Source organism: Bacillus rossius, chromosome 16 (assembly GCF_032445375.1).
Source record: "Bacillus rossius redtenbacheri isolate Brsri chromosome 16, Brsri_v3, whole genome shotgun sequence".
NCBI lineage: Eukaryota > Metazoa > Arthropoda > Insecta > Phasmatodea > Bacillidae > Bacillus > Bacillus rossius.
The window spans coordinates 15,160,802-15,175,234 of NC_086343.1; the positions used below are offsets into that span (position 1 = coordinate 15,160,802).

Below are 14,433 nucleotides of genomic sequence, written 5' to 3' on the forward strand. Positions count from 1 at the left end.
TCTTTCCACCTTCTCCTTTGTCTTCCTTGGAGCCTTCTCACAGTTGTACTTCAACTTCATTTTCCTAAACAGCCTCTCTTTTCCCCATTCTCTGGACATGACAATATTATCTCATTCTTTCTTTTCCAGTGATCTCATTCAAGTCCTGTATTCCTGCTCTTATGTACACTATCTCATTCCTGATCCTGTCTTGCCTCGTAACTGCCAACATACTCATAAACTTCATACTTACCTATTGCTCTGATCTTTCCAATATCTCTCTTGTCTAGAGCCCAAGTATCTGCCACATAGGTGATAATGGACCTAGTTCCCTTTATAACAATCAGAAAACTTATTTTTATTTTCAGGAACCAAGCCTGCGGTTACCAACACAGTAAGAGATGATCCTGCAAGCATGAAGAAGTACTCGTGAGAGGTGACTTCTAGTTATCTACCCACCGGAGGCTTTTGGGTGCAATCTCTTTGCACCATGTGGATGCAACGCCATTCTACAACCTGGAAAGTTTTCAATGGAGACAAGATGAAAGATAAATGGGAAGGATACATATAATACTTATATACAACTAGATGTTTTGATCTAAAGTAATCCTTAAGAGTATAAATTCACTAAGTTAGATATTTATCGTGTAGTCATGTGAAGTAGAGTTCAAAATTAATATTGTTCTGTCGACAGTTGTAGCAAGCCCAAATTTCAGCATCTAATCATCATATGTCTAATGTGTAATGGTGTGAAGTATAAAAAATCTCCTTTGTGTTGTAGAGGCAGAAATAAATTCTGGTTCCTATTACATATGTTGTTCATGAACACATTAAAAAAATTTATGTGACAATTATTTACACAAATAACATATTTCAAACTATGTTTTATGTAATCAAAATGATAATTATTAATTTATTATGTTTTTTTTTACTTGTAAAGCTGCTTGAAAATCTTGCCTTTGACTTGAAGTTTTTTTACTGAATACTGTATATTTTCCTCGGGGTTTTACAGGTATATATGTGGAACATAATACTTCAAATATTTTGCAAAGTTTTTAAAACTTCTGAAGTTCATTTAAATGTTGAAATCTTTCCTAGTTATCTTTGACTTTGTCATTAGTGACATTGTCATAGGTAGAATAGTCAACTCTTACCTACCTTCCAGCGAGTGCAGGGATTGTTATGAACAAAAGCTAGCCCTGATGGTCAACACTCGTGAAGTGAAAATTGTTAATAAACAAGAGAGAATAAAAAGAAGAATCCATTTCTAAATGAAGAGGTGGACGCAACTGGCTCCTCACCTAAGAATCCAATTGTAAAACAATGTTTTTACTGAATTTTTATCTTCTTCGATACCTGAATTGTGATTTATGCTTACCAATTGCATAATATATTTTCAGTGTCGGTTAAATGACACAATAAAGTACAATCAATGAATATGAGTATCTTTGAAGAGCACTTAGAACACTTATTTTAAAGTGTTTTTAATTTATATTGTAGGATCCTCATTTTTTTGTTATTTGTTTCAAGAATAAAGAAATGTGTTATTGTTCATAATTTCTTAAGGAGTGATACTAAAAATGCATTTGTTTTATCTTTTGTAAAAAAAAAAAAAAATTCTGTCTTTTTACCACGCTTTTATTAGCTTCAAATGTATGTATATATGAATGGACTATGTAATAAAACCTTTCCATTCAATTTTTACCCACTTTTCGACATCCAAATGTGTTGAAATTTTGATTGGGGGGATGGGGGGGGGGGGGGGGGGTTGTTTAAAGACCCAAAATTTCAGAAATTTTAAAACTCAATGCTTTTTTGATTTGGAATGTTTCCAATCCAAATGATTGAATTTTAGTGGAAAATGTGCCAAGGAAGGGTATTTCCTCTAAATTTCAAAAATTTTATGAGTACAGTATATGGTTTTCAATTTAGAATTTTTTCAAGGTTGTGTTATGGGAGAAAATGTTCGCGGGCTCTGTCTTTCTCCCCCTCGGAGGGCGGAGGGGGGCGTAATACCCCTAAATTTCAAAAATATTATTTTTTTTTTAGAGTGTTTCCGAGATCGGGTTATGGTGGAAAATGTGCCTGGGGTTCGTTAATGATAATATGGGTACTATATCTGAAATTATCTTGCCAATCTTCCGGCGTGATCAATTGTATTATACGGACATACCATCAGTCCGTGTTTATTTCGGTACAGACAATGGACATATAAATAAACCACTAGCCATTCAATTTACAGCAAAATACAGCTATGGTACTGCTGAAAGGCAAATGTTCCCATTAATACTGAGTTGAGCATCTACCGTGCATAAAATGTAAGGCTGCACTGTAGATTATGCAGTTGTTTATTTGGGATCGGGTCTCTTTGCTGCCGAACAGGCTTATGTAGCTCTTAGTCGCGTAAAGTCACTGGATGGTCTCAAAGTAGAAGAACCTGATTGCTTTAATATAACAAGAAAAGTTCCATGTAAAGTTGACACATTTGCTGAAATGACTAGATTACGTGAACATTATTGACTAATTTTAAGTTCATTGTAACAAATAAATACTTTAATCATTCATATTTAGTATTTTTAATTTGTTTCAATTACTCATATTCAGTATTTTTTTTATTATTTTGAGAATAAAAGGAATAAAATAAACTTATGGTTTTAAAAAACTAAAAAAAAAAAACACATTTTTATCTTCAATGAACTAAAAATTTAAGAAAAAAAATGTAATTTAAGTTTTTGTCCACCAGCCAAATAATGCATTACAACTCTGTATAACTAAAAGCATGGTGTGCACTCTTCTTTCATTTTCGTAGTGACTACAACCTAAAATTAATGATAGAAAATTTAAGACAAATGACATCAAGCATCCCTGGGCATAGATGGGATATTTAAAATTTTTCTTCTCATTGCATGCATGTAGGCCAAAATATAGGTAGTGTACAGCATAATATGGGCACTGCATCCAGATATGACGTGTTGGTTAACCCCATGTGCAAAATTCTCGGGCCCCGCTACACCCCCCTCCCCCCATAAATTTACGCGGGTCCCACTTGCGAATTCTACAGATTTGTGCCCCTGAAGCATCCCATTACTAATTTAAATTTCATTATTGTTATTAAGTTCATATATTCATTTTCATAATGCCCATATCCTAAAATTTTTGTATTAGTGATAGAAAATCTATCACAAATCATATTGTTATTACTGACAGAAAATTTAAGACAAATGATATCAAGCACCCCATGTTTTTAGTTATACAGAGCTGTGGTGCATTATTTGGCTGTTGGACAAAAAACTTAAATTTAAATTTTATTCTATTAATGATTATGCTACATGCCAAATTATTAAGACTATGTTGCCATATTGGAATTAGTTGAGACAGTCAAATCATTCACAAATAACACAGTAAAAGAACCGCTATTGTGCAAAGATGTCAACTCAATAATCACACAGTTTTTACAGATATAAATCTTTACCACAGTTGTCTGATATGATTAAAAAAGAACTACAAGTACACCAATGCAAACACCATTAATATTTTACATGCACGCCAAAGCTGTTCATCTCCTTTGTGTATGCATCCCAATCAAAGAATATTCTGAAATTAAATTGGCAGCATGGTTTTAGACAGAAAAATGTTCTTAATAGATCTGTAGTATTTGTTGTAGTTGTGTCTGCATTTATGTTTAGAAAACATTAAAAACCATTTTTTTGTGTGCGTGTGTGTAACAGTTCTCATTCTCGGCAAGTACGTGTTTCAAGACTTCCGAAAAACTAATATGTAAAATATTCTAAAATATTAGTTTGTATTCTTATGTACATAGATAGGCTGTAAATTTTTAGTTTTGTGAAATCCATGCCAATTGAATGGTAAGTGTAAAAAGAAATCTAAACTGAATTACAATTTTGTGTTTAATATGAAGTGATTGTTTTTGATTATTGTAATACCATGTTTTGTTGTAGTATTAAACGCAATGTATTACGGGTCCAGAATGTCTTCAATAGGCTGTGTCAGGTCAAACGAGCTTTTTGGTGAAGGTACAGTCATAGTAAAATAAAATGAGAACACTGCCAGGCATGTGAAATGTGCTCAAGTTTTGCAGCTGTGATGCATGTAACATTAATGCAGCATGCAAGTTATGACAAATAAAATGGCTGTATGACAAATAAAATGGCTGTAAGGACAATCTAGAAAAAAATTTAGCTCATTATTCATATATGGCGATAGCTAATGTGGTTGATGTCCATCAGGAATAGCATATTCCAGTGCTTCCATCAGTTTCAAATCTTCTGTTTAATTTCGTTCAGGAGGAATTAAATTTTGCATATATTAACATAAATCATGTTCCTTCAGGCATTGTGTGGAAGATGCTAAATGTGTGGGTATTGAAAAATTCAATATTTAAGTTTTCAGCAAACCTGTCTTGCAAATTTTTTTTTTCACACAAGTGTAATTATGTGTATTCATGCATGTATTGCTTAAAACTTGATTACTATGCATTATCAATTATTCTTATCAAGCCAATTAAAACTGAAATCTTTAAACTATTTTGTAGTAAAAAAAAACTTATGAGCTTAGTTTGAACTTAGATAAATGTGGCTCCTAAATATCACCTTTATTTAGGTTTTAATTTGCATATCTTACAATAACTTTGGAAGTTTACGGTAGACAGAAAAGCATAAATCTTTGAGACAAAATTATGTTATAAAAATGTATTTAAGTGTTTACTAGTATCATATTTAGTTAAGGGTATAAGCTAAAGTCTTCACATATGTGAAGAAAACTTAAGACTTAAAAATTAAATGATAACAAATGTAGTAGCCCCCAAAGTCAGTTAATTTCTGATAGTTAACTAACCCACAGAGTTAAACAATTTGTTAGTGGCATGTTTATCTTTAAGTGAATTTGGTTTTAAAACAACCAAACAGTTTTTTAATGCTGCATATAAATTTATTTTGTGGCATTTCCTTCCTACCCAAGAAAACTCCTTTCCTTCTCAAATTTGCTCCTCAATCAATAAATCTAATCTTTTTTTAAAAATCTTGTTATATCTTAAAAATCAAGTATTAGTGAGAATGAATAGACTTAGCTTGAAAAAAAAAAACATACCCTCATATTTTGGTGTACAGAAGCATTAGATTACTATAGCCCCCATCAGATAGATAAATTTTATTGCCTTACTACATCAGAAAATGTTAAGAAAAGTTGGGTGATTTTGACAGCAAAAGTTCACTAGTACAAAAATGCTTGTTTTAAAAATGGTATGGTTTACTTTTATAGTCATTCTGCACAAGCTTATGCATGGGATATAATGTTATACAGATGTTTGATGGGATCATCTAATTATAATCACACCCAAAAACAAAGGAAACATCTTTCTGAAATAACAAAATCAAAACATTTACAATACTAAGCTGTAGGTAGAATGTAGTCTGTAAACCAAGGTCTGGCTCAGTCTTGCCATAAATTTTGACTAAATAAAAGACGCTCTCAACCATATATAATATGGCCCAAGGTCCCACTTAATAGAAAATGTATTACCTCATAAAAATTTCATAAAATCTTTCCCTTTCAAATTTCATTTGTGAAATTCTTCTTTAAGACATAAACTGATGGTGTGAAAAGGCCTAGTTTATAAATTAAAATTTGAAATGTTTGAAAAACATTTCAATACATATCAGTATGGTGGAGGGGGTTTTGAAGGGGGGATGTTAAGTAATGAAAATTAAAGCATTCATTCGAAATAATGCGTTAGCGCCACCCACCAGGTGAAGGGGCATGCGGACCCGGCTTGAACTCTGTGATCATGGTCATGGTATTGCTCGTGTAAGTACGAGACTCGATTCCCTCCTTAATTAACACAATCATGAGTACTGGCCTGCTATCAATTAAGGCTGGTAGATGGTCGCCAAACGAATCTCTAGGCGTCCCATACACGTGGTTGTCCGAAGGAGCAGAAACTTTTTTTTATCAACATACCTCTTACACACATGTTGACCAATAAATTAAATAAAAGTATAGTGATTAAATCGCCAATGGCAGGAAATCAGTATACTTACAGTCTAGGACACCACATCAGATGGTCTAGAAATGTAAGTAATCTTAATTTCAAGAAACCGTAAACGTAATTGAACTATTTAGTTGAAGCAGTCTACCACCCAGTGCAGACCTTGAAGATTGAAATAATTAAAAGTTTAAAAATAATGAAATGAGTGGTGGATGCTAACAGATCAGTTATACCAGAAGTGAGGTCTCCGAGGTGCGGTGACCGAGAGAGACTGCGAATACGTCAATGTGGCATGTCCTCAAGGAAGTATCCTCTCCTTGTCCCCTCTAAAGACAGTATTTCTATTTGTGCCTAAGGGAATACATTATAAACCCTTTAAACCTTCGCTGACTCGATTAGAAGCAAACTGAAATAATATTATTAAATACATAAATACATGTTTATAATTTTAAAAGTTCAAAACTAAACTGCTCAATTGGGGGTGCATTCATAAATGTTTGCGCACGGGACCACTCCATCTTTATTAATACAGACCTGAAAAAGAAAACAAAAGCACTTGGGCATGAAGCTAAAAGAAAAAAATATAATGTTATTGATTACGTTAATTACATCTGGGGCACTGGTGTTGCGGTGGTGGGTTTGGAACAACACACTCATGTCACTGGCGGAAGGTTCAAAAAGTGCCGATGAAGCGATAGAGGGTGATGGTTGTAAAAGAGGGGGGACAAGAAGGGAGAGACACATCGAGCTTACAAGAGGGCATAGGGTCGACATTAAACCATACCATCCCACATCTCATGACTACAGTACCCAAGAGAGTACAGCTCTCCAAGAACCCTTCTGGTAAATACGGCAATGTCCTTACAATAACCCATTTACGCTGATTTCAAGTTATGCATAAATCTTTTAAAAAACATACTGCAAAGTACTTCACTAAACTTTTTTTTTTTTTTTTTTGAGAATCTTAGCATCCAATGTTAGTGCAATAACCAATTCCTTTTCTTTTTTTATTTATATTCTCAAGCTTTCTATATCATTTTTAGCTATCTCACTATGCTACAAAGTTACCTATGTCTACCAACCTACCAAAAGAAAAAAATAATCACACAATTTTCAAATGACATTTCCCACATACAATCATGTGCTTTAGTATTCTGATCATAAAATGAACAACTGATTTATGATTCCTTCTGTCTTTAGTTTTTTCCCAAAGTACATACATGCAAGTATTGCTCGGCCTCTGGCTAGGTAGTATTTTTTAATAAATGTGTTTTTACGGATTAACAAAGATGAGAACTGTTGCTGAAAATTTCTTTTTGATTTTTCTTTGATCTTTGAGAAACCAAATATTCCCCATGCATATCCCATCCTATCCCGTTCTGTAATTAGGTTACAGATGCAGAAAGATACCAATAGGCAATCCATTTTCACAATTACCTGTTTCTATTAAAACAAACAACTTCATTTATGCTGCACTAAGTATCTACGGTACTATACTAATAGTCTTCAAATTCATCAATGCTGTAGCAGGATATACAAAATATTACGATTTTTTTTAATTTCCCTGTTATAATGTTACTGTCATCATTATATACCTATATAGTTTCCTCATTATGCCGAACACTGTATTTTCTGGAATTTTATTTGGTTTTGTTTGAATTGATTACAACATGGCCAATTCAGCAATAGATATTTTATACCCATCTGATTGTAGTTTTGTTCAATCTACTGGTAAAGGCCTTAACTATTTCAATAAATACCTTTATGAAGGAAAAAAAAAAAAAGAAGTTACGTTATTGGGATGTTTGCTCAATATTTATTTGTTTATAAAGTTCTGGGGTGAGGAAGAAACTATGGCTTTACAAAAATGTTACCACGGTAGTACAAAAGAGGAGTAAATACTCACGTGAAGTGGACAAAAACTGGTAGCCTATTCCCAGTTGACAAAGTTAACAAGTAGTTAAGTCACTAGGGCAGAACTTTACTTGCAAGGAACTGCAACACGTAATTTACTAGTTGTGAAAACATGTTCCTGAATTTTTATTTAATGTGTACCTGGGATATGAACCACAGATTTGTCTCGCCTTGTGAATACTTGCTAATAGATAAATTGGTCATGAAAACTGTTAAGCTAAAATAAACACAGCATATAATACAATGACAAAAAGCTGACATACAACTTGGTATAACTTCAGACTGCTTCATCCAAACAAAGCTCAAAGTTATGTTCAGAATAGCAAATCTCCCCACCAGTCTTCTCAAATAATGGAGGGGAAATAACCAACCAGCCAACCTTGTTATCTACAGCAAAATGGTAAAAAAATAATAAATAATAAATAAATCTTAAAACCTCAGCAAACACAGTATATTTTGTCAGGAATATGCAACCAGCTCATGTCAGCATGTGAAGTAGGTTATAATGTTAGTGATATTTTAACAAGCAATATTTCTTTGCTCTGCACACCATAGCCTAGTTTGCAAAGAAATCATGAGTGATAGCTAAAAAAAAATTAATGTAATCATATTTAATATGATTAATATTAAATTTAATATAATAATATAGGTAATGTTTAGTTTAATTACAAACTGGAAGAAACCTTTATTATTAAATTAAGCTTATCAATTTAAGTTTCAGTCTTTTAACTATGCCCCTTATTTATCTAAGTGTAGCTATTTAAAAAAAAGCAAGCTATAGGTGGTGCAGTATCTCATTGAACATGAAGGTTTGGGAATGACCATAACTTGGATATAAATTCAGGGTTTCCTCACTCTTAATCTAGACAATAGAGTTTTCTCTGTTTTCTTTGTCCGACCAAATATATTTTTCATTGTCTCATATCAATCAACCTTGCAAGATAACATATAGGTACCACACATAACATTACAAATTGACAATAAAATATTTTACTGTAAAAAACCCAGTTTGCATTGTTTTCATTTACATCAATGCTATGCAACAAATGTGACCAGTCTGAAATACAAAACCACTTTATTAGATCAAACTTAGTAATGATGCATTATTGATTATGACAATGTGAATAGCTATCAACATTTGATCGTGCTTCAAATAATTTATTCAATACAGTTAATTAATGGTTTGCTTGTCTTACATTTAATTAATTTTGAAAATAGATGAGCTTTCAACCACACATGAATTTGTGCCTAAAATACAGACCGATTTTAAGAACCCATTCATGTTAAAAATTACTAATCTAGTTTGTTACCTAACATTTTTTTATTTCCCTGCTTTCCTGGTTTGAAGACATTTATAATTCCCTGTTTTCCAGATTTTTCCTGTTTGTGGGAAACCTGAAATTAGTGGTACCATAATTAATTTCACAACTGAATGTTCAAGTATGAGAAATTTAGGCTAAAACCTACATCATGGGCATTCATTTGTATTTTATGGAACAAATATGTTCCACCAAAATTCATGTTGCAGCTGAGCACCTTCACTAATATTCAAGGGAGAAAAAAAAAATTGATAAAGCTGAAAAAATTAAAAATAGGAAAACCAGTGATTTATCAACTGTTTGATCATTTTTGCTGACAGGAGTTGGTTTCTCCTACATCATATTTTTGCTCTACAATACTTTCACTTTTTCGTGGAAATAATTTTTTAGAATGCTGTCATTTTATTGATGCAAATGGTTAATATTAACAATGTGTGTGTGTTCTGTTCAAATTTTTTATGAACAAATTTCCAGTATTAGAAACAGATCTCAGTTCTGACTAATATTTACTAGGAGTCTTACATTTGATAGAATTTGGCTTGGCAAAATCAATAAATTCAATAACCAAATTATGTACTTATTCAAGGCATTGTGATAATGTAACAAAAAAGTTGTGTAAATCTAATTACAGTATATGTATTAAACTAAATGTTTACTAAGTAAATAATTATAGTTTAAATGTATAATATTTGCTAAAAAAAAATTGTAAATATATATGACTAAATAATTTGATGCTGTTTATTTATAAACATTACTGATATGTGTTGTAGCAAATAAAAAAACATTCAAACAGCAGCAAATACAATCTGTGTAATTTAGATATTAGTTTAAAAAAGAAAACTGTGGCCTGCTGAAAAGTACCTAGGGCTACATAAATTTAATACAGAAATTTGCTTTTTGATACATTTTTTAGGAAAGAGAATACAGTAAAACCTTCTTAAGATGTTTCTGAAGGGACTGAACTTCTCATGCACAAACCATATAAACTTTATAACATACCAGTTTTATTAACTGAGAACTTCTTAACATGGTTTCACTGTACATCCAGTTTTTATCACATTAATTTATCATTAATACATATTTATTAAACAAAATATGCAAGTTACAAAATATTGTATTACAGAAAATGTTTTAATCATAGTACTGGTATCTTCTTTTAAACATTTCTTAGTTGCAAAATAACTAATTTATTGTTACTAATGTTAAAAAGTGGTAAGGGAAGAAACAGTAAGCTGTGTTGTGGGAGCATTTATAAATGTGTTTGTGTTACATTTGCTCTTGAAAAAAAAATGTAACACAACCATTCATGTATGAGATAACAACTACATGCAATAAAATAACTTTGAAAACTGTTTAAGACAATGCTGTTCATAATATGTGTGTGGAAGTGTGTTCGTGTAGCGCAAGAGAAAAATGTTTTCCCTTCATTTTAAATTATAAGAAATCAATCTTGCATTTAGTAATCACATGTTCAAAAGGTACCTATTGATAATTTTGTTTGATAAATAATGTGTGACTGATACAAAACAGTAAGAATTTTTTTATATAAAAATTGTGTTTTTTTTATTTATATTTTTTTATGTCACACATTTAGTTTGTACTAATGATACACAATACAAGGGTAATGTAATGGTGGGCCACTTGCACATGCAATAAATTTCAGTGCATAAATTTACCATCAATTGCTTTGATGGCTGTAGTTCTAATTTACATAATTCCTGACCTGATCATGGAATATGGTGTCATGAGAGTTTGCCACAAACAAAACTATAAAGTTTTTATTTGAATTTAATGGCTGTTAGACATAAAAAAATTTCAATTTGTTAATTACACTAGTTTTGAATATGATTTTGAACTATCTCTTAGCCTGCACATCTTAACCAAATCATGATGTAACTGCAGTAGTATAAAGGCTTTACGTTTTCCTTCCCAACATCTAACAGTTTTAAAAATAATATTTGCACAGTGATAAATCTGGTCTTTACAGGAAAGATTTAAAAAAAAAAAAATGTCTTATGCTCAGGGCTGGATGTAGGGACATAATTGGGGGGCTAAACTGGCATAGTTATTTTTACTATAGATATTTACTTGAATATTATAGTGTTAGAACACAAAAAAAATATTGGAGGGCAGATGAATGGAATTATTTGTACTGAAAGATACATACACATATATCGTCAAATATTTAAAAACTGATATTTTTTTTGCATACTTAAGCAAATTGTAATGTATTAAAAATGAAATGTCTGTAAATAAATCTTTTTATTTACCGACTAAGTTGAATCAAAAATATTTGGAATAGTGGGATTATAATGTAGTGGTGATATGAGGTGTTGTCGGAAAAGGATTTGGTTTGGTTAAGTTTTGAAAAAAAGGAGCGGGGTAGGATCAAGAAGAGTTATACTGCTGGTTGGGACGGGATTCTTGCCCATCAACAAGAAGATGCTACTGAGAGTAACACATGGGGTAGTGGATCCTCAGTGCCATGTCATACCCTTGTAGCAGGTGTCATGGTTTCATTTCAACACTCAGGCATGACTTAAATTATTGAATCAGCAACCAGCCCAAGAGGTTCTGCACCCACTGTTAACTTAGACAGACTTTGCGGGGTGCTGGCTTATTTACTTTTGTAGAGGCCTTCCCTTGAAAAATTAAACTTCCAAACAAAATTTTAACCAACCTGGAACTTAAATTCCAACAATGGTTTTGCTAAATTTAGCTTAAGAAATTTTAATATTTTTTCCTGATTAATTATTTTCTGATCAGTTTTATAAATGCTTACAATCAAATTCTGGTGGAATCTCATAACTATACGTAAATAAAAAATCTGAAAGTTTTTCTGATACAATATACAGCATTGAAATTTGTATTGACCAACAATTTAATTTACATGCTAAAAAAGTTTTAATTTTCTTTTTCTCATTAATGTCCATATTTTTAACAGAAAACTAGACAAACAAGAAAAATAAAAATGACAAAACACTGGCGCAGTGCCCCCCCAATTGCGGGGCCCTGGGCAATGGCCCGGCTTGCCCTGCCCTGGAGCCGCCCCTGATATAAAGCCTCTGTGAATTTTTGTATGATAAAAAATCCTATCAAACAAACAAAATGAGCAGCTGGTGGTCATCACCATTGAGCACGTGAAGCTAAACAGTTTAGAGTGCAGAACAGTTGGGAACAGAAAAAGTGTTACTGATAAAGTGAATTATTTAAGTGATATTTTGTATTATAAAAATTATATTTTAATAAAATTATTTTATTAGTTTTCAAGGTAAACATGAATTAGTAAAACAAGCCCGGGGAAGAAATTTGTTTTCTACTGTTTTACCAGCCACTAATATGACTCTATTGAGGTGAAGTTAGCTTCAAATCAGAGCTTCGAATCTGAACACATACCATAATTATAGTACAGTATGACAAAATTTAGGTAAGTCTGAAGAAATGCATAGTGCAAAAACAGCATACAACACAATGCCAAATAAAAGTGTAGACACAACATACAGAAATCTGTATCATATGGAAATGCAGATAACCTTAAAATAGGCTGTGTAGTGAATTAACGCATATAAAATTCTTAATAAGACTTTTTTTAGTCTGAATTTTGTACCCCATATAGAATAGAGAGGTACATGACCTTATTAAGCAGTTTTTTTTTGTGCAAATTGGCATATCTGCTTCAGAGTTAAACCAGGTTTGTGCACATTTAAAACTTTAGTCGCAACATACAGAAATCTGTATCATAATAATGTAAATGTATACAACCCTAAAAATGGACTCAGCATATAGATTATAAGGCACTTTTAATCAGAATTCAACTATCACAAAGTTTACGGTGCTATAAAAATAAAATGGGTTTTTGTACTCTATATAGGCATAAGTATATAACCTTAAAATGTGAACTTGACACAGAGATGTCAGATGTTCAAGTAGCAATTAAATGAAAATGGCTATTTGTACCCTAGAGAGGGGTACCACACCTTAAAGTACACTCAATTAAGTACAGTCAAACATATCAGATTAAGGGGCCCGCTTCATCAGGGGCATATCCGTGTTAGTGAGGCGGGATGATAAGCGGAACGCTCACTGGTATTTCTAGCCTGGAATCGCCTCTAAGCGCCAGGCTCTGAAATGGTGCGCAGTCTCCTCATCGTGCATAGGACAACTATGAAAATGTAGCTGTGACCGTATCATTATATGACGGAGAAATGAAGATATAAGTGTAAAGCAAGTCCATTAAGTGCTTTCAATAATCTGTACTGGTTGTTTTGTCTAACAATTACTCTTCTGTTCATTTGTACAGGCCTCTGAACTTGGCACTTTTGAACCGAATTCAGTCGAAACCATTAAGTTCAAGGACCAATTCAACGAAAACTGTTAATCGTAAAATATATAAGGGTACCTCACCTTTAAGTACAAGCCAAGTTTAGAAGCCTGCGTGACAATGAAACTGATACCTATACTGGACTGCACTCAACTTAGTGTACTTAAAGGTAAGGTACCCCTCTATAGGTTACGACTAAATTTTTTTGTTGAATTGCTACTTGATCTTGGCGATTTCGACTGAATTCAGTTTAATAAGTGCCAAGTTCAGATCCTTGTATACTAATTTTTACATTTAAGAGTTTATTTTAAGGTATAGGCTATATAGAATTCTTTATTTTGCATGAGTTTAATTTGACATTGTAAGTGTCTTATGGGTTTTTTGCACAAAGCTGAAGCTGGATTCGAAGCTAACTTATCCTCAGTTACGACTCAGCTCAAAAATACTTTGCACAACAACACTGAAACAGACAGAACCCAACCTGAATTATTAAATACATAGCAGGATAAAACCGACATACATACATACATACAATTGTTTTAGTTTTTTTTCACTCTTACGTTAAGATTGATGATAAAGCAGTGTCGTGTAACTTACATACCGTAGCTGCACTTTGAAGCCAAAACAAATCAGCGCGAGACGCAAGCTCAAACATTCCGGATGCTTGTTTTCGAAGTTTTGCGCCCGGGTAAAGAAGCACAAACAAAGTCAGTTAAAATTGCATGTACATTCTGAAGTGGACCACGCTTCACTAACTATTGCTCGACCGATTAAAATCACACATTGACGTCTCTGCTCTTTCTAGATTGACACCCAGTTTCGAACATATTACTTTTTAAATACTGTTATTTATTCTTGCGAATAACCATTGGCAGGCGCAGGCACGAGCAAGAGCT

At 32.6% G+C, this 14,433-nt stretch overlaps 1 protein-coding gene across 2 annotated transcripts in view; it reads left to right on the forward strand.

The window, feature by feature from the left end:
* Nucleotides 1-1,677, forward strand: part of LOC134540424 (follistatin) — a 208,758-nt gene extending 207,081 nt beyond the window's left edge. For both annotated transcript variants that reach the window (XM_063383163.1, XM_063383164.1), the window contains exon 6: nt 348-1,677. In XM_063383163.1, the coding sequence (XP_063239233.1) occupies nt 348-412 (65 nt within the window). In that variant the 3' untranslated portion in view covers nt 413-1,677. The remainder of the gene's footprint in view (nt 1-347) is intronic.
* Nucleotides 1,678-14,433: the final 12,756 nt, after the last annotated feature.